General features: G+C 46.5%; 1 protein-coding gene across 1 annotated transcript in view; it reads right to left on the bottom strand.

Annotated features, from left to right (window-relative positions):
• CPNE9 (copine family member 9) overlaps window positions 1-25,975 on the bottom strand; it is a 56,019-nt gene that overhangs the window by 7,597 nt on the left and 22,447 nt on the right. The window contains exons 3-16 of the mRNA XM_066613003.1: window positions 21,012-21,058; window positions 20,348-20,451; window positions 19,051-19,090; window positions 17,882-17,884; window positions 17,389-17,465; window positions 12,435-12,498; window positions 10,625-10,728; window positions 9,340-9,444; window positions 7,396-7,437; window positions 5,087-5,162; window positions 4,816-4,869; window positions 3,732-3,793; window positions 3,288-3,334; window positions 2,123-2,304 (exon numbers count right to left, since the gene is read on the bottom strand). Coding sequence (XP_066469100.1) covers window positions 2,123-2,304; window positions 3,288-3,334; window positions 3,732-3,793; window positions 4,816-4,869; window positions 5,087-5,162; window positions 7,396-7,437; window positions 9,340-9,444; window positions 10,625-10,728; window positions 12,435-12,498; window positions 17,389-17,465; window positions 17,882-17,884; window positions 19,051-19,090; window positions 20,348-20,451; window positions 21,012-21,058 — 1,007 coding nt within the window. The remainder of the gene's footprint in view (window positions 1-2,122; window positions 2,305-3,287; window positions 3,335-3,731; window positions 3,794-4,815; window positions 4,870-5,086; window positions 5,163-7,395; window positions 7,438-9,339; window positions 9,445-10,624; window positions 10,729-12,434; window positions 12,499-17,388; window positions 17,466-17,881; window positions 17,885-19,050; window positions 19,091-20,347; window positions 20,452-21,011; window positions 21,059-25,975) is intronic.

The raw sequence follows: 25,975 nt of genomic DNA on the forward strand, positions 1-25,975 counted from the left end.
ATGGAATGCAGCTGTAGATCTCCAGGGGGGAGGGAAGAGCTGAGAGGGCTAGCATCCAGCCCCACTTCTGTAGGACAGGGTCTTTGTCTCTTGGTGAGATAGGTGGTGGGTGCACATCCTGCCCCGCCAGGACCATGTGGCCTCTTAGGTAACTGACCTGAGGATCTACAAAAGAAGCTGACCCAGGTGAGAGTTAGAAAATAATAGTTAGCCAGTTAGCTTTGTTGTTTTATGCTGTTATGTTTCCTAGAAGTTTTTATGCCTCTAGCATTTGCTGCCTTTTGTAACTTTTTGTAACCCTATGTACTTAATAAAGTAAAAATCTTTTTAACATGTTGGTTCATTGTCTGCTGGGGACAAAGGTTCAGAATCCTGCCTAGCCGTTCAGCAAGCTACCAAATCCTCATTGTGGACTAGTAACTTGAGGACTGACTTTAAGTAAAGAAAGTGCTCAGTGCCTATAAGGGATATAGTTAAGCCTAAAGGGTCTCAGTATCCCTGGACTGAGACACTGGCTCTTACAGGGTGGTGGCAGTACTACCGAACAGGGATCTTTGAGGGCTCTAGGGTTCAGAACCAACAACTCTGAGCACCCCAAAACCCTGGGAGAGTATGACGAAGTTTACGACACTGCCCTGCATAAACTCAGCCACACACATTTTTTTCCTGGGTCAGTTATCAGAAACTGTATTTTGCACTGTATACATTAAGGGCCACACATGGCAGGAAGTAAGTGAGCAAATATAGTAAACATCTAGAAGGAGAGGCACTAAGGCTCATTACTGTATAAGCTAAACTATCAGAGCTGGAAGCTTCCTCCAATAACCTCAAATCAACAGGATGTGACTGTTTACTCAGAGAAATGTGCTTTGCACAAACCCAAAGCCACAGCATTTTCAGATATTAACCTTGGCATTGAAGAAAAGTTGGAGGGTCAAGCCCTGGTATGTTCTGGTGCAAATTAATCCCTCCATCCCATCCATACGAGTTCTGAAAAGGAATACAGTTCTAACCGTAAATTGGGCTTGAACTATACTAAGGATGGGGAAGAGAAATAAAGCCAGGATTTGGGGTTTGGAAAGTTGGGTAAATATGAAAGGCAATTAATACAATAATACGTGTGATTATTTCAAAGACATGGTGAGGGTTTGGGTATTTTTTAACACTGATTTGGTTAGTACAGATGACCATTCCAAAATTGTTTATTTGATGTCCATCTATGACATGTTTATTACTCAGAGAGTTGTCAAATTTGCAGAGGCAACTCAGACACTGTTTTGTAGCAGCCAGAGTAGTTCAATCTTTTCTAACTCTGCGGGAAGATATTACTGTGGCCAACAGGAGCAAACTGGTACGCGGTTCTGCTTCTGCACAAATGATCAGGACATGACTGTTTACACAGAGGTGAGAGAAATGTGCTTTGCACATCTTGCCTAGATGTCTTTAAGAGGGGATTGGAAAAATTTCTGGAGGAAAAGTTCACCACGGGGTTACAAGTCATGGCAGGTATGTGCAAGCTCTTCGTTTTAGAGGCAGGCTGCCTCTGATTGCCAGAAGCAGGAGAGGGCACCAGGACGCAGGTTGTGTCTGTTGTCTTGTGTGCTCCCGGGAGCATTTGGTGGGCCATTGTGAGATACAGGAAGCTGGACTAGATGGGCCTTTGGCCTGATCCAGCAGGGCTCTTCTTAGGTTCTGGAGTGTCTGAATGGAGTTTTGTGCAGATGAATGCATCAGCAAAACAAGAACGTTTGACTGACCTCAAATTGCTTGCTTTGTGTTCCAAGACTGAGTCCTGGCATTTGGAATAGATTATGGGGCCCCAGAATTGTGAGGGATGCCCCAGAGAACCCTTCAATAGCCCATTCTATGAGGTTGCTGGGAAGCTGCCTTATTACAAGCCATAATGATTACTCCTTCTAGCCTAGCCTAACCTAGCCTAGATCTATCTATCTATCTTATCTATCTAGATGGGCAGCCTCTCCCATGTACAGGTTTTATCCAGCCTTGCTACTTGAGAAGCTTTTAAATGGCTTTCCAGAGGTTGAACCTGAGACCACATGCATGCAAAAGAGACCGCCTGTTACTACAGTTCTTCCCATCGCCGGATGGAGTTCCAACCTACCAAAGGGAATTGGTGAGACACCTTGCCATCTGGTGGGACTTTGGCTCCAAAGCCGTAGGCAGGGAAGAGTTTGTCGCTGTCGTAATCCTGGATGATTTCCCCAACTGCCTTCAGTGCCATGGCATAATTGCTGAGCTGGTATGGGCTCATGTAGTGGAGGGACGTGGGCTGGGAGGGAATTCCTGAGAAAAGGCATTCTGTTAGTCTTGGAAACTGCATTCCTCCCCTCCTCTGGCAAAATCATGCAGGGGATGAACACAGTGGATAGAGAGACGCTCTTTTTCCTCTCACACAACACCAAAAGCAGGGGACATCCACGAACATTGAGTGTTGGGAGAGTTCGGACAGACAGAAGAAAATATTTATTTACCCAGCATGTAATTAGTTTGTGGAACTCCTTGCCACAGGATGCAGTGATGGCATCTGGCCTGGATGCCTTTAAGAGGGGATTGGACAAACTTCTGGAGGAAAAGTTCATTACGGGTTACAAGTCATAGTAGGTATGTGCAAGCTCTTGGTCTTAAGAGGCAGGCTGCCTCTGATTGCCAGATGCAGGGGAGGGCACCAGGACGCAGGTTGTGTCTGTTGTCTTGTGTGCTCCTGGGAGCATTTGGTGGGCCATTGTGAGATACAGGAAGCTGGACTTTGGCCTGATCCAGCAGGGCTCTTCTTATGTTCTTAACTTAGTTCTGAGGCTTCTCACAGCCAATACAGGCCACACTGGGAAAACTCTCAAAAACCAGTTCCACGTAGGCAAGCTCAGTCAAGTGAGCTGCCTTGTTTCTCCACTGGGAATTAATGTCACTCGATCCCTTATGGCATCTTTCCCACCTGCACTCCTTTTCCCTTTCTTCCCAGCTCCTATATGCCCCTCACCAGGTGGGCCAATCCCTCCAATTCCTCTCGATGCAGATCTAATGTTTTCCTCCAATCCCCCCCAGGACAGAGGCCGCTCCCTCCTCCCCAATTCCAGTGTGGACGCACGCAACTTCTTTAGGGAAAGGTTCTCACTGCCCCAGTTTGGGTGCTGCCCCCACTCCCAAATCAGGCGCAGGAGGTTAAAAGACTCAGCCTGTGACCAAGAGTCCTGGGCTGACTGGTGACAGGCAGCGGAACTGTCGCTCAGTCCCCATAGTGACTCACTGGTTGCGCTGCACTCACTCACCGTTGGAGGCCGTGAAATCAATGGCGACCGTGAAATTCAGTTGTGTCCTGGGGGTGGGGTGGAGAAGAGAGAGAAATGGATGCTGGCATCCACGTGAGTCCCCGAAAAGGTTCTCAACTGTTCCCCCGCCTATTTTGCCTTGCTCTGTTTAGCCTTCCCGTGAACACCATTGCTGCCAAACCACCTTCTAAAACAAGACCCCCAGCTATCACACCCCCACCTATCCTCCCACAACATCTTCCCTGCCAGGATTCTGGCCAGTGGTTTCTCAAAGTTTCACACATCATTCCCCGACAATGCCCACATCTCTCTCAGTCACCCTCCTGCAGCCGTCTTCAGGGGAAAGGCCTAGGAAGCAATGAAATCTTGCAATGGGCTCTTGCAAGCCCCTGGACCTCTGGAGCCGGGGACCCAAGTGGCACCCAGACTTTATCATTGACGCACCCGCCTCGAATGTAATCGACAAAGGTGAATTCGGATTGCACTGCAAACGACAGGAGGGTCACCTGACAGGAAGAGCCAGACAGAAAAATGTATGTCGGATACAGTGAACAGATAGGCAACCACACAGAGACTCCAATGTTCCTCCCAGGTAGCTGCACCTCCTCTCCATGCCATGGAAAGAAGACACCAGCCCATCCTGAGAAAAGCCTCCCCCCACTTTCCTCTTCCAGTCACCTCCACAGCTTTCAGGCAGAGCTTCCCCCATGGCTGTGAGAGGGAGGAAGGAGAGTGGCTTGCCAAGCTGCATGCCTTAAATATCTGTTGGTCACACTGGAGTGTGAATTGGTCACACTCCAGTGCGACCAACAGATAGTTAAGGAATTTCTACCAGCATCTATTAGGCATTTCTATTGTACCAATTATTTCATATCACACACATAGGATTGCACCCTATATATCCTTTTATATGCACCCTTGTATTCTAAATACTGTAACTACAATTGTTATTCAAATTTCTTCTCAATCCAGTTCTAGTCATACCGATTTTGGGTATGATGCAATGGTTTGAGCCACTTCTGCCCAACGTTGCAGATACGCAACAGGGATCAAATGTGTACACCTGTGGGCTGGGCAGAAATGGGTTTTATGGATGTTAGGCTCAAATCCTAACCAGCTTTCCAGTACTGGCATAGCTGTGCCAATGGAACGCGAGCTGGATCCTGCAGTTGGGTGGCACTCCCGGAGGCCTCCTCAAAGTAAGGGAATGTTTGTTCCCTTACCTTGAAGCTGCATTACCTTTATGTCAGTGCTGGAAAGTGGGTTAGGATTGTGCCCTAAAGGTTTTTATTTTTGCTCAGATTTAGAATTTTTCGACTTCAGGTTTTGATTTGACAAAAATGAGAAGTGCAGAAAGAGGTGTTATGTGGTTTTATTGCGTGATCAGCAAAAAAAAAAAAATCACATTTCTGCCTATGATTGTGCTAGAATGGGAACCCGTATTGTACAGGTTCAAGTAAATGGACTGCACTGGCTCCCAAGAAGTAAGGGCAGGGAAAAGAAAGAAAATAATATTTTCCGTACTTACTGTCCCCGAATTAATGTATTTCTTTTTCTTGCATTTCTTCCTAGGGTTTGAAACCTGGCATTGGGGGCAGAAGAAGGAGGACAGATCAGGTTTCCCTAATCCTGCATTTCCAGTCAAGCTTTTATTAAACTGTGGCCACAAACTCGCAGGAGTCTGACACACATGCAAGATTCCAGACTGGAAACCAGGGTCGTGATTCAAAACTACAGTATCAACCATGCAAGAAACTAGCATCACACAACACTCAGCATTTCAGGTGAGAGACACTCACCTCGTACACTGTGAATTGGTTCTGGGCACGGGACAGCTCCCTGTAGCTTGTGGCAAACTCCCCAATGAAATCATGGCTACGGGACAAAAAAAAAAGGAAAGTGTAGCCTACAGTTGCTGGTATAGCTTAGGTTTTCACTCATGATGATTGGCTTTAGCTAGCTTAAGGACATAGTAGCAGTCTGCACCGGGAGAAAGAAAAAAAAGGCCAAGAGTTCAAACTTCCAGTCTTTTCTAGTAACAAATCTGAACCAACCACTTCTCTCCTAGAGAATGCAGGCATCTTAATTGATTCACCCTCTCCAGTGAGCTACTAGACCTTTTCTCCTCCAAGAATTCAGCTAGATCTCCACTTGCAATATAACGAGGTGGAAGAGTGAATTGTGGGCCAAACTAGGCATGATGTCAATGCAGCTAGTTGGGGGTGGGTATCTTAAAATAGAAGTTGTTGCAGTAAGGCCCAGTCTGGATCAGGGCCACGGAACAGAAGCAGGGAGTGTTTAAACCATTAGTTCATGCCATTTTTGTGCTGGAAATCCTCCTTCCGCTACTGCGGCTGCTATGGGGCTCCCAAATTCCCCTTTTAACAATGGCATTTTTAGGGACCCAAAGCAGCCTTGAGGTGTTGATGATTCTTGTAGGAGACAAGACGAATGAAAAGGTTAACACCTTCTGCTTCCACGCTGGATCAGGTCCCCCCGCAGTTGTACTTTCAAAATTAAAACAAAAAAAAAATGACAAGGATGCATTTAATTTCACATCACTGTATCACTTCAACCTGCATGGAGGTGGCAGAGGAAATACCATGTTTGAACGCTCCCTCTAGGTAAAATAAAATTTCCTGCAAGTAGAAAACAAGCACAGCAGGGAATGCACTGGGTTAAAATTTTTAAACTTCCTGGGCTTTTTTAAATTCACTTGTAGGCAAGTTAAAAAAAACATGCAGGGGTCCATTCAAGCTTGGCTTTCCCCACCTGCCACCTGAAGTGGTACAACTCTCTTTACTACCTTATCCTGCTGCATTTGTAGATCTGCAGAAAGACACAGAGGGCATGTTTATGCCGGTTTTTCAAAATGACTGTGCTCAAAGCTCTTTCAAATGCCATGTTTTGAAAGAAGCTTGCAAGAGGGAAAGGGGAGTAATGAAAATGTATCGCCAAAGAAAAACACACAGTGCTCCCAGGGAAACATCACATGTAGGGAGCTTCCTGTATTGCTGCAGGTTATCTCTGCCTATCTGGCCTTAGGGGATTCACGTGCTTATCTGAAATGCTTTGTTCATTTATGCTAGTCATACAGTACTTTCCTCCCTGGTTTTCAAACCTTTCAGATGTTGTGCGCATTTGTAAAGCATTTTGTAAGTGGGTTGTTACCCAATTCACATGGCCTGGATCAATCACCCCACCTCTGGCTGCCCACAATCCCTAGACCTACAGAGCCCCAATTTCTCCCTGTTGGTTCCAGCCTTAGTTCAATAGGGAAAGAAAAAAAAAAACCTCTCCTAAGTAATTTTGAAAATCTTTTCTCCTCCTACCCGATGCTTTAAATATGCTCCTGATGTACAAAGTTTCAATAAAGGCTGAAAGCTTTAATTGGTAGATTAATTCATTAAAGCTGCAGCTGATTGAGTGGGGAGTTCCCTCCAGTTGCTGTCCAGGCTTTTGAGAAGTTTCCAGAAGCTTCCGCTTTGGCTTGGGTTGCTGATTGACAGGTTGTATTAGGAAGGGAGAGGTAGATTTCTGGACAATGCCATTTCAGAGCACCAGAACATACGTGAATCATAATTCTGAATGCACCCCTACATAAACAAACTAGCACCTCAGGGAGAAAGGTGTAGCAGAACCTTCTCTCAAAAGTACTAGTTTACTACACCCAGGGAGCTTTTTACATAGGGGAAACGTTTAAAAAGACAGCCCTCAATCCATATTTTGAAGCGGTACAGCCCCATTTTGTACCAGTCTAGCACCTTATTCTTCATGTGTAGATTGGTTCTCACACAGGATACAGCTGGGTCTAAACATGCAGGAGCAGGTGGTGGTAAAACAGATTGTATCAATTCAGGCTACAGGTGGACTTTTGAATGCTTTCCCATGTGGAAAAACCTCCCTGCAAATCCAAAGCACCAAAAAGAAAGGTTTCCACTTTGCTGTTTTCCTGCTATGTGGGTTTTCTATTTGAAGGGTGTTGTTTTTTTTTACAGGTGATCCACTATTCTGTCTCAGCATGCTACCACCTCCCTGGGTGTAATAAACTAGGAGGCTAAGGCCTCAGGGAAGGTTCTAGTCTGGGCAAGGGGATCCACCACCTCACCTGCCATCCCGGTCCCAGTCATACACGTCAATTTTCACCGTCCTAGAATACAAGCAACAAACAGACTTTCACAAGAATGTTTCCCGCTGGGGAGGCTTGACCAACACATGAAAGAGGAGGAAATATCAGTGCTAGAACAGAGTTTAGAACCACCACCATGAAATTCCTTTTGTGCTTCTCAATGCCGAATTCCTACGAGAACCATAAGAATGGAGAGAAGGGGTTGCCACTTTCCTTCTTCTACCAAACAGTGGCAGTGAGTTGAGAGAACACGGTCCCTCTAGTGGCAACCACTCCTTAGGGCACTCTGATGAAAGAATTTAGGCCTCATCTGATACTCCATCCAGAGGTGGCCCTAGAATTTTGAGAACTCTTGAGCTTGGGATACCCTCAGTATCCCCAGTATCCCAGTATCCTTGGGCAAGATACCCTCAGATAACCTCAGCGGGGCTTGGGGTGAGATTTCTCTCCCATTGCCTCTAAACTTCCTGGGTGTATTGCCTCATCAACATGCATATGTGGTGCTGGGTGCCACATGTGACCAAGGCGAGTATCATGCCACTTCACTTGGGCTGATGGCAAGGGAGGCATATTGTCTTGGGGTAAAAAGTCAAACTTTGGTTCATTACAGCAACCATCTCTCCTCTTACGTGGAAAACTCCATGATAAGCCACGCCTTGCTTGGCAATCCTATTCAGAGCTGCAAACCATGCCAGATCCCGGGAGCTTCCTGGTTCTGAACTAAATTTGTGGTCACAGAAGAAGTGCCTTCATTCAACCCCTGCCTTCTCCCACCAAATCCACTGGAAATTCAATGAAGAAACTGCATGCTAATCAGGACACAGGTCTCCAAAACAGAGAAATTCCCCAGCAGAACTTCTCAGGGGCTTCACATGAATCATCTCCACTGGGGATGGGCAATCAAGGGTCATCAAGAAACAAAAAGAATGGATGAGCTCAAAGCCTCTATGACTTTGTCTTCTGGGACATTTCTCTATAAAATGTCAGGTCACAGACCCCTGGTTGTTGCAGATTTTTCTCCACCCTCAGTTGAACACATAGCACCTCCATTCCCTTCAGTGACCAAGAATTGCTGTGCCAGATGGCATCCAGGATAGGGATGAAACCATTTGCTTCTTTGTCTAGCCTTCCATTAACTTCCTTCCCATCCCTTCCCACCCCCTGATCCCAACAAATCATGTTCTGCACCCATTGAGTTAACCTTCTCCAGAGAAGCATTTTTGGTTCCCTTGCCTATCTGCCTTTCCTGAAACCAGTTGATGTCCCTTCTGGATTTGCTAATGGATGGGAGACCACCTGGGAATACCGGGTGCTGTAGGCTTATACCATAGTCTTTCGAGACTGAAGGTTGCCAACCAACCAATCAAACCCTTTCCCTCTTTTGCACCCCTTCTGAACTAAATCTGCATCTTGGGGTTTCTGAAGCCCTGCAATGACTGCATCAACCCCAGTCCCAACTACAGCAGAAGTAAATATATAACCTTAGCCATTGGCCTTCGTGCCTACTGTTTTTCTGTGTCTCTTGTGCATTAAAACCGATGGTGCTTTCTTCACTCATGATCCCCTTCTCCTGTGTTTGCTGTGAGTGAGTATGGTACTGGGGTGCACCCCTAGTACCCCCACATTTATTTACCACCTCCCCATAAAGATGCATCATGTTGCATGCATATTCTTGTCTCTTTCATCATGAATCACTGTGTGCATGTTATAAGTATCTCAGAATATGCCTGGTAAAAGGTGCTTCTTTGCTAGTCTTGTGGCCCTCCCAGATGTAAACCCTGGCAGATATTTTTATTTATTTATTTATTAATTATTATTATTAATGTAAGTTTTCTATACCGCTTTTTAAAAACCCAAAGCAGAACTTGATGCTATACAGTGCAAGCCACCTCTGTTCCCAAGCAGACACCCACAAACTCTGACCTGTCGTAATCCCCGTTGCACAGGGCACGCACAGGGATGGAGAACGGCTGCCAGACTGGATTCAGGTTGTTCTTCACCACTTCTGTCTTGTGGCAGATGGTGAACCTGGAACCAGAGAGGGGTCATGGCAAAGGGCACCAAAATGGAAAGAGAAAAAGTGGAAGGAGTCCGCTGTGGTGTTACTCAAGACATTGCAAGGGACAGGCCATCACTATCATGGGACATGCGGGCACAGTTATACGGCTTGGAGGGTGTAGAGCACTGTAGAGACACAACAATATTTGGCTCTCCCTACGAGGGACACAGCAAAAGACTGGAGAGGAAGGCCATGTAGCCTGCACACGGAACTGGAGGAAAAGATGTAAAGAGCAAGCACTGAAGTAGGCCTCTGACCAAGGAAACTAACGCTGCAATCGTAACCAACTTTCCAGCTGTGACATAAGGGCAATGCAACTCCAAGGTAAGGGAACAACCATTGCCTTACCGTGAGGAAGCCTCCATGACTGTCCCCCAACTTCAGGATGCAGCACATGCCCCACTGGTACACCTATGCTAGTACTGGAAAGTTGGTTAGGACTGCGCCCTAGGTAGCCTGCATGGACCCGCTCCTCGAATTCCTCTGCGGCACCCAAAGGGAACTGGTCAGTCATCAGTGAACGTATTCACTGAGAGCCAGGGTGGTGTAGTGGTTTGGGAGGCGGACTTAGACCTGGGTGATCCAGGTTCAAATCCCCCCTCAGCCACAAAGCTTCCTGGGTGACCCTGGGCCAGTCACTTTCTCTCAGCCTCACCTACCTCACAGGGTTGTTGTGAGGACAAGAAAGAGGGGAGGAGCAGCTGTGTAAACTGCCCTGAGCTCTTTGGAGGAAGGGCGGTATGAAAAATGTGAAATAAAATAAATATTCCCAAATACAAAAGAGTTTGCAATACTGGCATTTTGCCCAACAGAATGGCCATATTCTCCCACGTCAACATGGATGCGCAGCCGCTTGTGCGGACACATGAGCATGAGACAGAACATGGTGTGTGGGTGAGAGCTGTTGGGTTTCAAAGTGCACCTCAGCATGCCTCTCCCATGTCCTTTCATCTTGCCCTGGGCAAGAATAAGTAATAAGCTGAAAACAGTTATCATGAAGTGGCGGTCAGCAAAGGGAAGCCTGCCTGCCAGTTCTTATGGAGTCAACATCTTATTGAATCTGCGGACAGGATTCACAATACGAAGGCAGAGGCAACGTGTGCCTGGTAAGCTGGGGCCGGGGCCTCAAAGGGGGTATCTCTTGCGTACGTGCCATCCTCGTTGCTGCGGTAGAAAACAAGGAAGGGGTCGGATTTGCCGAAGAAATCCTTCTTGTCAAGCTTGTTGGCACATAGCTGCATGGTGATAATGTCCTGGAAGGGAAAGGTGAAATGAGATTAAGGGGAGGTTGTGGCGAGGACGTAATCATAAACAATATGTCTGGGGAGTGTATGGTTGAGGGAGCCAGGGAGAGCAGTACAGGAGCAATAACGAAGGTACAGGTGTTTTCTCCCCCCCCCCCCCGCACATCCACTGGGGATAAGTTACAGATGCTACCACGAATACCGGAAACTGTGGAGAGTAGTGAACCCTACAAGAAGCGGTTCACAAATTCTCCCCATTGTGCAAACTACTCATCTTTCTCTGTCCGATGGCAGCCCTTCTGTTGCTGCCTCCTCTGTCTCTGCGCTGTCTGCAAATGCTAACGGGAAGAACTAACAAGAAGTGGGCTGGAGGGATGAAAAGAATGTGATGTGGCATTGTTTTCAGCCCTCCAACTCGCTTCCTGCTTCTGTTAGTGTTTGCACACAGCACAGAGACAGAGGAGACAGCGACAGGAGGGCGCAAATCAGACCAGGATAAATCATTTGCACAATGAGGGGAATATGTGAACCTCAAACAAGGGAAACCATGGATAAGGGGGGGGGTGCCTGTACTCTACATGTGTGCATATAAGTGCGAGGAGTGAAAGCAGAGACTTTGAGTCAGGGTCATCATCATCATCATCATTAGTATTTATATACCGCTTTTCAACAAAAAGTTCACAAAGGGCACAAGCCTAACCCCTTATGTGGGTGCTTTCCAGCACTGACATAAGGGTAATGCAGCTCTGAGGGAAGGGAACAAACATTCCCTTACTTTGAGGAGGCCTCCGTGAGTGACACCCAGCTGCAGGATGCAGCACATGTCCCATTGGCACTGCTATACCAGTGCTGGAAAGCACAGACATAAGGGGTTAGGGTTGCGCCCAAAGTCAATTAACTAAATGGCTCCCTGTCCCAAAAGGGCTCACAATTACTTTCCCCCCCCCAAATGTTTAGATCCTGCCTCTCCACCTGAAAAAGGACCCCTCAGCAGCACAGAATCATTAAAAAAAATTTAAATACAAACAAATACATTAAACAATGAAGGCAGAAAACCAGAGAGGAGCATACAATTTGACAGGGGGACAATCATCATTACAAATCCAATGTCCGATGAAACAAAAACATCTTCGCCATGAATTGAAAACCATCAGTGAGAAGGCCTTCGAGGGGAGGTAGTTCTTCCATCTGGGAGCTACAACCCAAAAGGCCCTGCCGTGAGAACCCACCAGTCAGACTTCCCGAAACAAGGGAGAACACAAAGCAGGGCCTTGGCAGGTGACTTGAGTGAGTGAACAGCACCTGTGTTTTGGATCTACAAAGTGGCAGGAGGAGGAGCTGATATGGGAAAGAAAAGTAGGATGAAATGGGCTTTTAAGGCTTCCAATTAGGCTGGTCAAGAAAGGGAGGGGTAAAGTTCTTGACCAGATCGTGTCCAGAAAGAGAATTAGAGGGCATGAGAGGAAAAATGAGTGAGATGGTGCTGGTTGTAGAAGGCACCTTAAGATTTCTGCTCAGCCCACAGGTGTGCACATTTGATCCCTGTTGCGTATATGCAACATTGGACAGAAATTGCTTAAAAAGCAACTGCAGAGAAGCTTTTGGACAAGCTGATGTGGACCTATCCTTGGAGAGGTCGCTCCTCACCCCTTGCTGCTGGGCCCGATTCCTGCAAACCTTTCCCCTCTATGTGTTAAGAACGAGTAGGCACTCACCCGACAATTGCTAAGCTCTTCAGCAGACAGAAGGATGGTGCCACATTTTTTGCCTTGAACCCCCCTACAGAAAGAGAGACACACACATCCTTAGGGCTGGTTCATATACACTCACCTGCCTTGGTAGGTTATGCTGGCATTCCTAATGTTAACCCTGAACATAATCAGACTGGCACACAGAGAAAAAACATTCAAATATTACTTCCTTGCACACAGATCACAAGCAAGAACTAGGGCATTCTGGCAGCAGTCACAGGTAGGAGATCCCCTCCTTGCCCATGAGCACCTATTGAGAAAGTGGCAAAAGCCCACCCTGTTGTAACCACTTTATAACCATCCTGACTGAAAAGCCAATTCATCCACATAACATCACTGTTAGCTTGCACATTCCCGATCTTGTCTGATCTCGGAAGCTAAGCAGGGTCAGGCCTGGTTAGTACTTGGATGGGAGTCCGCCTAGGAATACTGGGTGCTGTAGGCTTATACCATAGTCTTTCGAGACTGAAGGTTGCCAACCAACCACATAACATGATCTCAAAGTATGACTGCTGAAGTACAATATAAAAAGCAATGACTGTGTTTCTAGAACTCCTGGCTACTGCCTGCCAAAATTACTCCCAGAATGAATTGCTTTACTAAAAACAGTTGCCAAATCAGCCACCAAAAACAGCAGCAAAACAGAGATCAGGTGAGCCGCAACCAAGCGCAATTCATAGAAATGTTGTTTTATGAATAGCAGTTGGTTCTGGCTCACTGAAACAGGAGGGTTTTTCAGCCATTGTTGGAAAAGCAACAGAAGGAGGCCCAGCAAACTTCTCAGGGCAGGGAGTTCCACTGGTCCTAGGAAACAGACAATTACCAAGAAGCAGATAACCTCACAGCTAACCAGCAAGTGCACTTCAGAAGGGGATGATGCCTGCAAGATGGTGCTTCTAATCTAAAGGATCATACAGGCAGATTCACATGGGTGGTGGGGGAAGCTGAGATATTTGGGCCCTAAGCTGCAGAGGGTTTTAAAGGCAATTATCAGCACCTTGAATCATGCTTGGAAACAAACTGGTTGCTGGTGCAGGTGTATCAACAAAGATATTCTGTGATCATATCACTGGGCAGCCATCAGTACCTGAACAGCCAGGTACTGCACCAACTGGAGATCCTGAAGGGTCTTTGGGGCAGCCCCACGTAGGGAACATTACAGTAGTCAATACAATTGCACATCAATAGCTAGGTCTGGCTGAGACAAGAATAGACAGGTGTGACTAGTGCGCCAGTTGAAGCTGAGGAAATGCACCCTGGGCTATAACTGAAATCTGTACAGTATATAAATGAGCAAGGTTGGGTAATCATTCCCAAGTTGCACATCTGATTCTTCAGGGGTAGTAAAATCCTGTCAAAAACCAAATGACACACCAATGCTGTGCCCAAGCAGGTTTTCAAACCAGGAGAATGTCTGTCTTATCTGGATTTAATTTCAGCATGGCTGTTCTCATCCAATCCTTCATCAACTCCAGACACCAGTTCAAGACCTCCACAGCTTCTCAACGGAGCATGGCAAAGAGACATATGTCATTTGTATTGGTGTGTCATCTATGCCCAATTTCTGGATGACATTCCCCAGTAATTTTATGCAGATGTTAAATAGCATGGGGGATGATGGAACCCTGCAGGATACCATAATAAGCCAAAGGCCCTGGTGTTGAGCAGGAATCGCCATGCACCACTTTCTGGAACCAGTCCTCCAGGAAGGACCAGAGCCAAAGCAGCACTGTGCCCCTTAAGCCAGTCCTGGCTAAGTGGTCCAGAAGGATATAATAGCTGATGGTGTCAAAAGCTGCTGCAAGGACCATCAGAATTATGAAGGGCACACTTCCCACTGCCCAGCTCCCAGAATAGGTCATCCATTAGAGCAGGGATCAGCAACCTTTTTGTTTAAAGCAGCCGGACATTCAAACTTCCAGGTTACCAAGCACCCAGAAACCTTCCAAGATGAGCTCCAAATGGGTCAGACTTCAGTTGATGGGCTAGATGACTTTGGCTGGCAGGCCAAATGTGACCCACAGGCTGTAGGTTGCCAATCCCTGCAGTACAGCAATAAAAGCTGCTTCTGTTCTAAAACCAAGCCAGTTTGAAAGTGCTTAGATAATCAGGAATCTCTTGAATTTGTGAACTTGTGTCACTGCTACATGCTTGAGCACCTTTCTGAAGAATGGTAGATTGGAGATCAGTTGGTAATTCTCCAATCCAGTGGGGTCAAGGGAGGGCTTCTTAAGCATAAGCCAGACAACTGCTGATTTCAATCAGGCTCATATCATGCCATCCACTAAAGGAATCACCCTCCCATCCCATGTGAGCAGTCCCCCTATGGCAGCTTCAATTAGCCAGGCCGGACAAGGTTCAAACATGCACGTGTTCTCCCCTCCCTGGGCCTTTTCCAATGGGGCTTGAAAACTTTTTTATTTCAATTGGTGGTGGTTAGGGGTAGGGAGCAGTTTTTGATAACTGAAGATATTTTTTCTCTGCTGTTTCCCTGACGTTTTTATATTTTCACCTGCGGTTTTTAGCCCGCGTTTTAAGTACAGTATTATCATGTATGTTGTAATCCTGTTGTAAATCGCCTTGAGCACCAGGCTTGCCTGGGGAAAGGGGGTACAGAGATCTTCCATGAAAACAATGACCCTACACTTCCAAGGATCCTGTTCACATCCTCAGGCCACACCAGTTGAAAACAATTCATTAAAATGGAATGAGGAAAGGCCACAGGTGGACCACATCAGAAACTGCCAGTGTGGAGTCCGAGTCATGGCAGAAGCAAGCAACTTTGTCTGCAAAGTGCTCTGTGAATTGGTTGCAGTGAGCGACTGAGTTGTTGTTAATATATTTCCACAAAATGTTCACAAAGCAGTTTATGAAACCAATGAAACAACAGTTCCTTGGACCAGAGGGACTCACAGTCCAAAACAACAGTCACTGAAGTCTCCTCCATCCATCTCACTTTGCTGGCCAAGCTGTAAAAGGCTCGGCACTACTCAGAACAGCTCCGCTGGGTTGCTCTCCCCAGTCAATGGTGGCAGCCGAGCAAGAATGCTTCTTTGCTGCTAGCACTGCCACGCAAAAGGGTCACGTGCTTGGGCAGAATCGACACAAGTCTTCCTCCATGTTGCTCCAGCCATCTGCCCAAATGTTTTATTGCCAACAGTTTTGCAGGCAGTTGCAGAGGCAACCTGATTGTATGACTGGCGAGAGGATGCAGAGAAGCATACCTGCCTACAGCTCTGGCTACTTGCTGATTTCATAGGTCATCCAAGCTGGTAGCAGGGTCACCAGCCCCATTGATAGAAAGAATCTCCCAGGGCCATTAGGAATCCATCTGGATCCCTAAGCCTCCAAGGGTGGATTTGCTTAAACGGTCCTTCCCCTTGCAGTGGTTAGACACTGCAAGTAGCTTAATCGCCCCCTGGTATTAATCGGACCATGACAAAGGAGTGATGTCCACCTCCTGCATGCCCAGATCACCAACAACCTTCCCTGCAGCAAAGACCAGATCAAGAATATCTAGTCAAATGCACGGGTGCCACTATTATTTGAGACAGGTTCATGTCTGCGGTGACTGCCATGAAATTGTGAGTCGTGGCATGAACACTGAAATCCTCTTGCACTAAAACCCTGGAAGACTCCAAAACCATGTTCAGGACCATCCTGGCCAGCTCAAGACACCACTTCTCTCACCTCAAGGCAGAGAGCTAAGAAAAGCCTAGAATGACACACAGACCTGAACTTGTGCTACCAAACTGAAAGTTGCTATTTGAGTGGCAGAACCAACATGCAGATATGGAGAGCCACTCTACATCTCTAAGATCTTGCAACTCCATGATGCAAACCTTATTTGCCCTGCATTGGTCAGCATCCAAGTTAGAAAGGGGAAAATTCTGATTGGGCTACATTAGGACCAAGATCCTTTGCCTGCAAAAGACACAGAAGGTGACGGCAAAGCAGAAGTAAGAGCCAGGCGTCGTGGGGGGCAATGAACCTGATTTCACTGCACAACATAGCAACTGCCTGTAGTGGTGTCACCATAACCATCCTGAGTTTGTATATCTCGCAGCATTGAGAGGCATCCTCTGTCAGAAAAATATCAGTTGTGGTTTAAGGTGCAGGCATAGCATACAGTATTTTTGCCCTTGCTGCAAGCTGAAAAGCCAAGCAGATGCAAGCAAATTCCGAAGCTGAAGCTGAAAGCACTCAGAGACAGACCACCCAAGCCAATCGGTTCCATCTGGAAGGGATCCAAATCAAACTTCCCATCTGAGCTTATTCAGGTCTGACCATTACTGACCCGCAGCTCACATGAAGAGCTTCTAACACAAGCAGCATGCCTGGAGCACAGTGATTACTGTTTCCTTCTGAACTCTCGGCTGCCATGCCCCTCTAGGGAGCGGAATTCCACTCTTTACTCCAGCTGCCAATCAATTAAATATTTTAATCAATTAATTAACAAGGTCACTTTGAACTTATCATTTACTCTGCTCTCCCAATTATATGCTTCTAAACTAAGTGAAGGTGCCCTTCTCAGGATCCTGCAAAGTTTCCCTTCACTTTTAATTTAATAAACACCAGTCAGCACTTATGATCTGAAAGAAACTGTATTTAGGATTGTGGTCACAAATGTGTATACTGCCACCAGTATACAGATATGGCAGCTGCCCACTGTGGGAAACTAGGAGGGGCAGGATCTGGGCAGGCAACTGGAAACTCAACCACTACTTGCAGGGTGATATAAACAAGGGCAGAATTGCTGCTGCTTGGTGTCTCTGCCCTCTTAAGCCCTCCTCTGCTCCCTCCCAAAAGGGAGAGGAAGAGGGATTTGCTCCTCTTGTACCTGATGCACCCACAAGATTGCTGTATGGAAACACCGACCAGGTGAACCTTTGCAGCCCAGCTGAACCCCAAAACTCACGTGAGTGGCCGCTCCAGGCGACCTCTTTGGGAGCCGATGACCTCACCCAATGCCACATAGGCCTGTCCCAGGAAGTCCTGCCAGGGAGAGAGAAAGCAAGGTGACTGGGGGACCAAGCAGTTTGTGAGAGAGCCCCACTCCTCATCATACAGCCAATATGTCATAGTCAACAGCTGATTTCCCAGGACTGGCACCCCTGGCAGTATTGACCGTGAATTCTCTTTTGCACCAGCTCTGTGAGTCTTGCTATGCAAAGTGCATAGACGGACCTGGTACGCTTCTGTTGCTTCTGTAGTGTGAGTGGGTTGAGGACCAGTGTAAGCTGAAGGCTTGGGTGTGATGCTGGGAACTGAATGGGGAGCAGATATGTGGGCATTTGGTCTCTTACAAAGTACTAAACAGCCATACTCTTGCCAGGGTACTGGCAATGGCATTCTACCACTTGCCCATCAGAGGGCAGCAGGTCCCCTCCAGAGGCCTGGAGGTAACTTACCTTCTACAGGTCATGTTGGGCAAAACAGCATGAAAAGAAAAGTTAGGACAGCAAAGTTAGTGGTTGCATTTTTGCTTCTACTCAGAAGCCCCTGGGGAATTCCCCTAACCCCATTTCTCCTGTGATTGGCAACTGCTTTCCAGTTCCTTCTGGCTCAGGAAGTCATAGTAACTCCACGCTCTAGAGGTGTATTATGGAAGTGTGATGTGACCATTTTGGAGGCTGAGAGGGCTCCTGTACCTTTAAGAGCTGCCGTGAAAGAGAATTTCACTAGGGGCACTTATTGGGAATTCTGGAATAAAACAAAACTGGTTTTCCATTCTATTTGATAGTACAACATATATAGAGCTTTCACTGGAAGAGATGGCGAAGAGAAGGGCAATACAACTGTAGCCATAGAGAATCAATGGCAGCTTTCAGTTTAAGACCAGAAGTCCAGGCTGTGCACAGTTAGTCTTTTTCTATTCTTTCTTTCTATTTCTAGGGTGGCTTTTGCCACCAGTGAGGTAGTGACATCAGAAGCTGCTCTCCAGTAGATTTTTTTTTTTTTAATTCTAGACAGTCCTTAAAGGTACAGGAACCCTTTTAGCATCTGAATGTGGGAATGAGTGTGAAAATGATCAAAGTGGTGCAGGATACACAAGAGGCAGGGCAGAGCTCAAACCCATAGGTTTAGAGATGGCCCACTGGCACAAAGAACACATATGGGATGAAATGTAGGTCTTAGGGGGGCCAGACTGGGAAATGTTCAAGCACACATGCAATTACATTTTCAAGCTGAGATTAATTTTTTTTTTTAAAGACAGTTATGAACTGCATGCATTCTGGTGTTTACTCCTGTCTTCATCTCATTCCCTCCTTTGTATTGCTATCTCTAGGTTGTAAGCCCTGAAGCTGTCTTTTCACTCCATGCAAAGTGTACATGATAGGGCTGTCCAAACAATTGTAATTTATCATCAATTTTAAGAAATGTCCCAATTGACAAGATACGAATGCTAGTGATTTAAGTGAAGGATTTGCATATCAAAATGGTATATCCTTCTCAAAAACACAGCAGTCTTTCCTTCCGATTGGGGTCTTTATTAATGAGACTCTAGAAGTCTTTGACTCTATAAGATATTCCTGAATGGATGTACTGGGGGCGGGCCACAGGAATACACTGTACTCACATGCTTGGAGAGGTTGCAGGTCTTGGAGTCCACATTGTAACTGGAAAAGCAGGGAGCAAAGAAATTAGTTCTTTGGCCCTCAGACACATCCTGAAGACTTGATTTGCAAAAGACTTTGCAATATATTTCTTTCATATGCTGCTAAGTAGGAGAAAAAAGCTGTCAAGAACATGGATGGAACTGGGGTTATGTTATGTTAACTTTTGGATTCAGTGGTGTTGATGACGGAACTGATTTATTCAGAAGATTAAGCACCAAGGCAGGGTTCCTAATATAGGCCTGCAGCAAGTCTTGCCAATATCCAAGGCAGGGGTGTCCAGCTCGTTTCAGACAGTGGGCCGAATACCATACATGGTGCCTACTGAGGGCTGGAAGTGATGTCATTAAGCAGGTCATGACCAGAATTAAGCTCTTTTTTTTTTTTCTCAGCAACTCATTAGCTGCAAATGACAGAAGAGAAAATATGCAAATCATGATCATATTTTCAAGATATGAAAGATCCCAATTATTATGTGGGCTGCCCTTTCATCAGTGACACCTCCTCACTGCTCAGCAGCTGATGGTAGTACTGGGGGAGCCTAGGGGCCAGATGCAGTCAGCGGAAGCTCTTTATCTAAGGGACAGAACAAGAGCTTCCGTGAACTGCATCTGGCCCCCAGGCCTAATGTTTGACACTCCAAAGCAGGGATGTCCAAAGTTTTTGGCAGGAGGGCCACATCATCTCTCTGACACTGTGTTGGGGGCCGAGGGGAAAAAAGGATTAATTTACATTTAAAATTTGAATAAATTTACATAAGTTTACATAAATGAATATATTAAAGATGAACTTATATGAATGAATGAAGGTCTTGCAATAGCTCAAGGCCTATAAAAGGCCTTGCACAAAGCAAGGCTGGCCTTTCCTTTGCTGCCGCTACTGCATCACAGAGTGAAACAGCAAGCATGGAGGGAGCCCTCATCCCACAGCTCACGCGAGAGGTCAAACAGTCGCCCTCACGCTGAGAGCAGTTGCGTCAGGCCAGTACGAGCTCCAGCAAATCTCTGGAGGGCCAGAGGCTCATTGGAGACCGGGGGCTCCCTGAGGGTCACATTGAGAAGCCTCAAGGGCCGCATGTGGCCCTAGGGCCAGGGCTTGGGCACCCCTGCTCCAAAGGGATGGCAAGAGAGGAGGAGTCTGGGTTTTGTAGAACAGTACAGTTAATTTGCTGTTTATATATACAATTCAGGAATAACAAGAAAATGGAAAGTGGGAAGGGGTCAGCATGGGTTGGGGGGAAGAGGAGCAGGAACAACTCACACATCGAAACGGAGATTCTGCTTCTCCTCAAAATAATAGTCCAGTACGAACTTCCGGACAAAGTCTGGGTTCAGTGTGTTGTCGATCACTTCTGTGCGGCCAAACTGGAGGGAAAAAAGGAAACATAGAAGGATGAAGAGACAGAAACAACATCACCTCATCTACCCATCTGTTTGTATGGAGACCACAACTGAGGGCTCTCTGGCTTCATTTCCACTCCTAATCCTTAGTATGGGATTAAGAACACCAGAGCCCAAGAAGGGGTGGAGGAGGAGGGGCGCTTGTCATGGAGGGCAGCCAGGGATTAAGTAGCCTTCAAGGAGGGCTGTCCCTCAGGATCAGTGGAAGTTACAGCTTCTGTTGGAGTTGGGAAAGAATTTGGTTGGTTGCCAGAGCCCAATGGAAGCCATGTGAGTCTTATCTTCCAGTGCCGTGGGGATTTCAAGTGACAACTCAATTTAGATCCCACAATCTTCAAGTTCTGATTGGCTCGGATGGCAATCCAAAGGACTGGACAGTTCATCGCTGGAACTTGCCAGAAGTCTTGCCATGCTCAGAATAAAGAAGGGTCTGAGCTATCGGGGTGGTTTACTCACAGCAAGGGTCCTTCCCTGGCTTCACAGGACACGTGCATTGGAGCTGAGCAGGGAACACAGCAGCTTACCTCTCGCCATTCCTTGTCTGCAGTTCCTTGGATGTACAGAACCACAACTGTAAGAACGAATGGCAACAGAACACAATCAGGGCACTCATGCCTCCCAGTCGTCCCTTTCTCCTATGTCACTTCCAATTTTTAAAGATAAATGCTATTCATGTCACACTTACAATCAAATTTTGTGGCCCAAGTACCACTACAGAAAAATACTTCTAACAAGACTCCTGATGGTGGAGGAAAAAGAGCTTCAGGAGGGGGCAATTTGCAGAGGAAGGGAGTGCTTAACCTTTTCTCTACCTCCTGCTTTAATTTGTCACCCAAGCCAATTCCTGCTGTGGAGTTTCAAGCATATGCTCCTTCCAAATTGCCCCAATCAAACTACTGTTCCTCCTACGGGGTTCCAAACACTTCTGTGGAAGTGGCCTAGAGTCAAACTCTGCAAGCTGGAAATCGAAGTGCACAGTACTAATTGGCTGGCACTTGTGACATTACCAACCCAACTCCCCTCCCTCCCCCCTGGAGTCTTTTAAGTATTTCCAGATTAAAATAATGTATGTCCACATGGTCAATACATATATTTTTTTTAATGAGTCAGGTCTGGAGCATAAGGAGAGGGGCCAGACTCTCATAAGGAGAGGGGCCAGATAGGACACAATCCTATCCAATTTTTCAGCTCTGGTGTAGCCACACTGCAGCCCCCAGGTAAGGGAACAAATGTGCCCATACTTTAAGGAGGCCTCTGTGACTGCCTCCCCACCACAGGATGCAGTGCACGTCCCATTGGCACAGTTGGCACTGGAAAATTGGATAGGATTGGGCCCTGAGTCAGCCATTGGATTCGCTGGCATGTACATCAGTCCTTCAAACGGCGAAGTTGGGAGGAAGCCAAGCTCACTCTGCAGGAAGTCCTTCAGATTGTGTGGCGGCTGTTTGTATGTTGGTCGATCATCATTGAGTAAACCATCTGTAATCAGCCGACAGCCCTCATCAATATCTCCCTCATTGTGAAGACTTCCTACACAATGTGATTGGCAATTAAGAAAATGAAAGGCAACCTCTTCAAGTGCAGCTTTTGCAATTTGGCCCTAGAGCTCTTCAGGATAATACAGCAGAGCCTCCTTCAAAGGATAACACTTCCCCTGCCTGTTATGCTTCTCCCCTTGCATGCTGCCAACTCTCAATTACTTACTCCCATGGCTGTTTTACTGGTTACTTTTTTATTCCATTCGTGCCCCTCAAGGCGCTCAGGAGGGCCTTAATGGCTCTTCCTGCTTTTGATTAACCTAATAATCCCCCCCCCCATATAGCACTTTTGAGTGCTCAAAGCACTACAGCTATATTATGTTAATGCAGGGCTGGCACATCCATGAAGTCAATTGATGCAGTTGCTTCAGGCAGCAGGTTGGTGAGGTCATCTATCTCTGTCTGCCTGCTTGCCTCCACTGCTGTTCTTCCTCCTCCTTCTTCACTGTGGATGGGAAAAGGAAGGCAGGGACAGAGCAGAAGAGTGATGGGCTAGAGCAGGGGTGCCCGAACCCCAGCCTGGGGGGCCACTCGCGGCCCTCAGGAACTCCCAACCTGGTCCACAGGGAGCCCCCAATCTCCAAAGAGCTTCTGGAGACTTACTGTAGCCCATGCTGGCCCGATGTAACTGCTTTCATTGTAAGGGCGACTGTTTGCCCTCTCACCTGGGCTGTGGGACAAGGGCTCCCTCCACTTCTTGCTGTTTCATGTCTGTGATGCAGCAGCGGCAGCAAAGGAAAGGCTGGCCTTGCTTTGTGCAATGCCTTTTGTAGGCCTTCAGCTATTCCAAGACCGTCATTCATTTATATGCTCCATCTCTAATATATCCATATATGTAAATTTATTCAAATTTGAAATGTAAATTAATTCTTTTTTTTTTCCAGGCCCCCAAAACAGTGTCAGAGAGTGTCCCTCCTGCCAAAAAGTTTGGACACCTCTGGGCTAGAGTGACTCTGTTCCACCTTCCTTTTCTGAATAGGAGGAAGAGGAGTTTGTTTTATATTAATTTTCCCATTTTCTCTGCAGTAAGTCCATATTTTCTCTGTCTTTGGGACCAGATAATTAATTGGGGGAGAGAGCTTGGGCAAAAACCTTACTGAAGACCTAGAAACTGGAGGTGATATATGTCCATAATGAATGCCTGCTCTCTCTCTCTCCCCCCCCCTCCCCATTTTTGGACATGTCTAGCTTCCCAAAGGGCCAATGCTAGCATAAATGCAGGCGTCATTATTTTGGAATACTCCTCTGAGGTTCTTTGTTGGAAATGCCATTCTCAGAAAGCAGTGGTTCCCAAACTTAGCGCAGTCATGGCGCCCCCACAGCCTCTTCTTCCTGGCTCAGCCGGGCACTGCCATCTTGGACCTCACAAAATCTCGTGAGATCCAAGATGGCAATGCCCAAATGTCTTGAGATTTCAAGAGATCCAAGATGGCAGCACCTGGGAGAACAGGTAGGAGGAGCCACCAGGGACATCCCTCAGTGCCCCTGTGAGTGCACCGTAATGCTCTAAGGCAGCAATTTTCAACCAGTTTGCCGGAGCACACTGGTGTGACTCGAATGGTCTGCAGGTGTACTGTGGGATTTTGAGGAGGACCATTTATTAGTAGGGCCACTGAGGGATGTGAGTCTCCTAGTAGCAGCATGGTGTACTTTTTCAATTTTAAAAAAGCTGCGACCGTACCTGAGCTGCGCGGACCTGGCCACAGTAACCCATGCCCTAGTGACATCTAGATTAGATTATTGCAATGTGCTCTACGTGGGGCTGCCTTTGAAGACAGTCCGGAAATTACAACTAGTACAGAACGCGGCTGCTCGTGTGGTTGCTGGGGCACGTCGGTTTGACTCTGTCGAGCCGTTGCTTCGGCGGCTACACTGGCTGCTGGTTCTGTTCTGGGCCCAATTCAAGGTGCTAGTTTTGACTTTTAAAGGCCTTTACGGCTCGGGTCCGGGGTATTTGAGGGACCGCCTCCTTCCCTACAATCCTGCCCGTGCTCTTAGATCATCTGGGGGGGCCCTTTTGATTGTGCTGCCACCAAGAGAGGTGAGAGGGGTGGCGGCCAGGAAGAGGGCCTTCTCGGTGGTGGCCCCCAGACTTTGGAATACCCTCCCCTTAGAATTGAGAACTGCTCCCTCTTTGTTAATATTTCGGCATGGACTGAAGACCTTTTTATTTCAAAAAGCTTTTAATTGTTGACAGGCTGGCTGGCTTTCTTGCTTTTTTATGAGAATCCACGGGGTTTGTTTTCAGATTTTTAATTATTTGTAAATTGTTTTAATTATTGTTTTTAATTTTTAATTTTGTTATTTTGTATTTTTAATTTTTAATTGTTAATTTTTAATTTTGTATTTGTTGGAGCTAATTGTTGTAGGCTGCCTTGTGTGCCCACAGGGCAAAAAGGCGGGATATAAATTAATAAAATAATAATAATAATATTAAAAAACTGATGGAAATACTTGAAAATTGCTGCTCTAAGGCATTGTGACAAACATTTTGGAAACCTGTACCATGAAGCCATATGTTCAGGATGCAGACTGCCCTGCCTTCATGTCTAGGACCAGCTGAAGACAATAGCTCTTAGCCAACCATTGTGCTGGGATTGCCATGTGCCCACTGACTAGACCATGAAGCCCACCAATCTAGGTAAAAAAGTGGAATGGTTGGTGGCTAGGTGGTTTCTCACCTCCAGTTGGATAACCATGACATCATCAGACCTAGATGACAGGATCTCCTGCACATAGCTGGAGAAGTGGGTTTTGCCAGGTCTGCCCTGGCACTGAAAACAGCTGCTGGTTCCCAGGCGGCACAGCCACTTACTCCAATAACCGTAGAAAGTCAGCGTTCCTGGACAACATATGTAGCCAGCCGTAAGAGCCATATTTCTAGCTAGACATGTTAGGCAATAGAATGTGTTGTCCTTTCTCGAGAACCGCATTGGTACACTACTACAATCTGGTTTTAAACAAGAAGGGTTCTGTACTCTCCTGGGAGGAGGAATGATGGCCGTGGATATCTACCAATTCTCTCCCCCCCCCTTCAGCCACTGACCCAGTAAATCAGTGAAGCGGAGAACAGGAAGGGATGTGCTGAGATTTAAGAGCATTAATCACTAGGCCCTACTCCCTTTGGCCAGCTTCCCTAACAATGCTTTTGATAGGAAGGAGAATAGGTGTGTGGAATAGAAAGGGGACAAGGCATTGAGAGGAAAGTGGATGGAGGCAGGATAAGATGGTATCAAAGAAACAGCTGGACTTATCAGTCTGTTGATTCAAAATAATCAGTCAAATATTTAGTGACAAGTCGCTAGTGGAGACTTTCAATAATAATACTTAACATTCACATAGTGTTTTCTGAGCACGCAAAGCATTTCAGATGTCTCATTTGAATGGAGCATTTACAACAACCCTGCAAGGTAAGCACCATATTGCAGTTGAGGTTGAGAGGGAGTGCCTTGCTTAAGGTTACCCGGTGATAATTTGTGGCAGGGGCAGGATTCAAACTGGGAAAGTTCTCATTTGCAACTCGTTCTTGCTGAACCACTAAGCGACACCAGCTTTGCAGGTTTAGTGGATTTTATATTAATGTTTAACATTTGATAACAAGTCAATAAACATCTAACAAGATCATTTCAGGAATGCACTGTTACAGGCTGCTACAACCATTAAAAACAATCATATTCTAACCACGGAGTATATTATGCTGTTTCATATAATTAACAACAGAAAGCATCAATGAGAGCTTTTTCTCCGTTTCAAATAACGGGGGGGGGGGGGAGTCACCGTGGAATGGCAGTGAGTGACTTTGTTCTTTCCTTCCACACTGTGAACCTGATCCAGCTGCTATTTATTCAACTAAAAAAAAAAACTTATGCTAGCCCCAATCATATACTTCAAGTCACATTTGGTTTGACCCAGCTGTTAACTTAGCCACTGCTGCAATGTCTCATACAGGG

Source organism: Tiliqua scincoides, chromosome 2 (genome assembly GCF_035046505.1).
Source record: "Tiliqua scincoides isolate rTilSci1 chromosome 2, rTilSci1.hap2, whole genome shotgun sequence".
NCBI lineage: Eukaryota > Metazoa > Chordata > Lepidosauria > Squamata > Scincidae > Tiliqua > Tiliqua scincoides.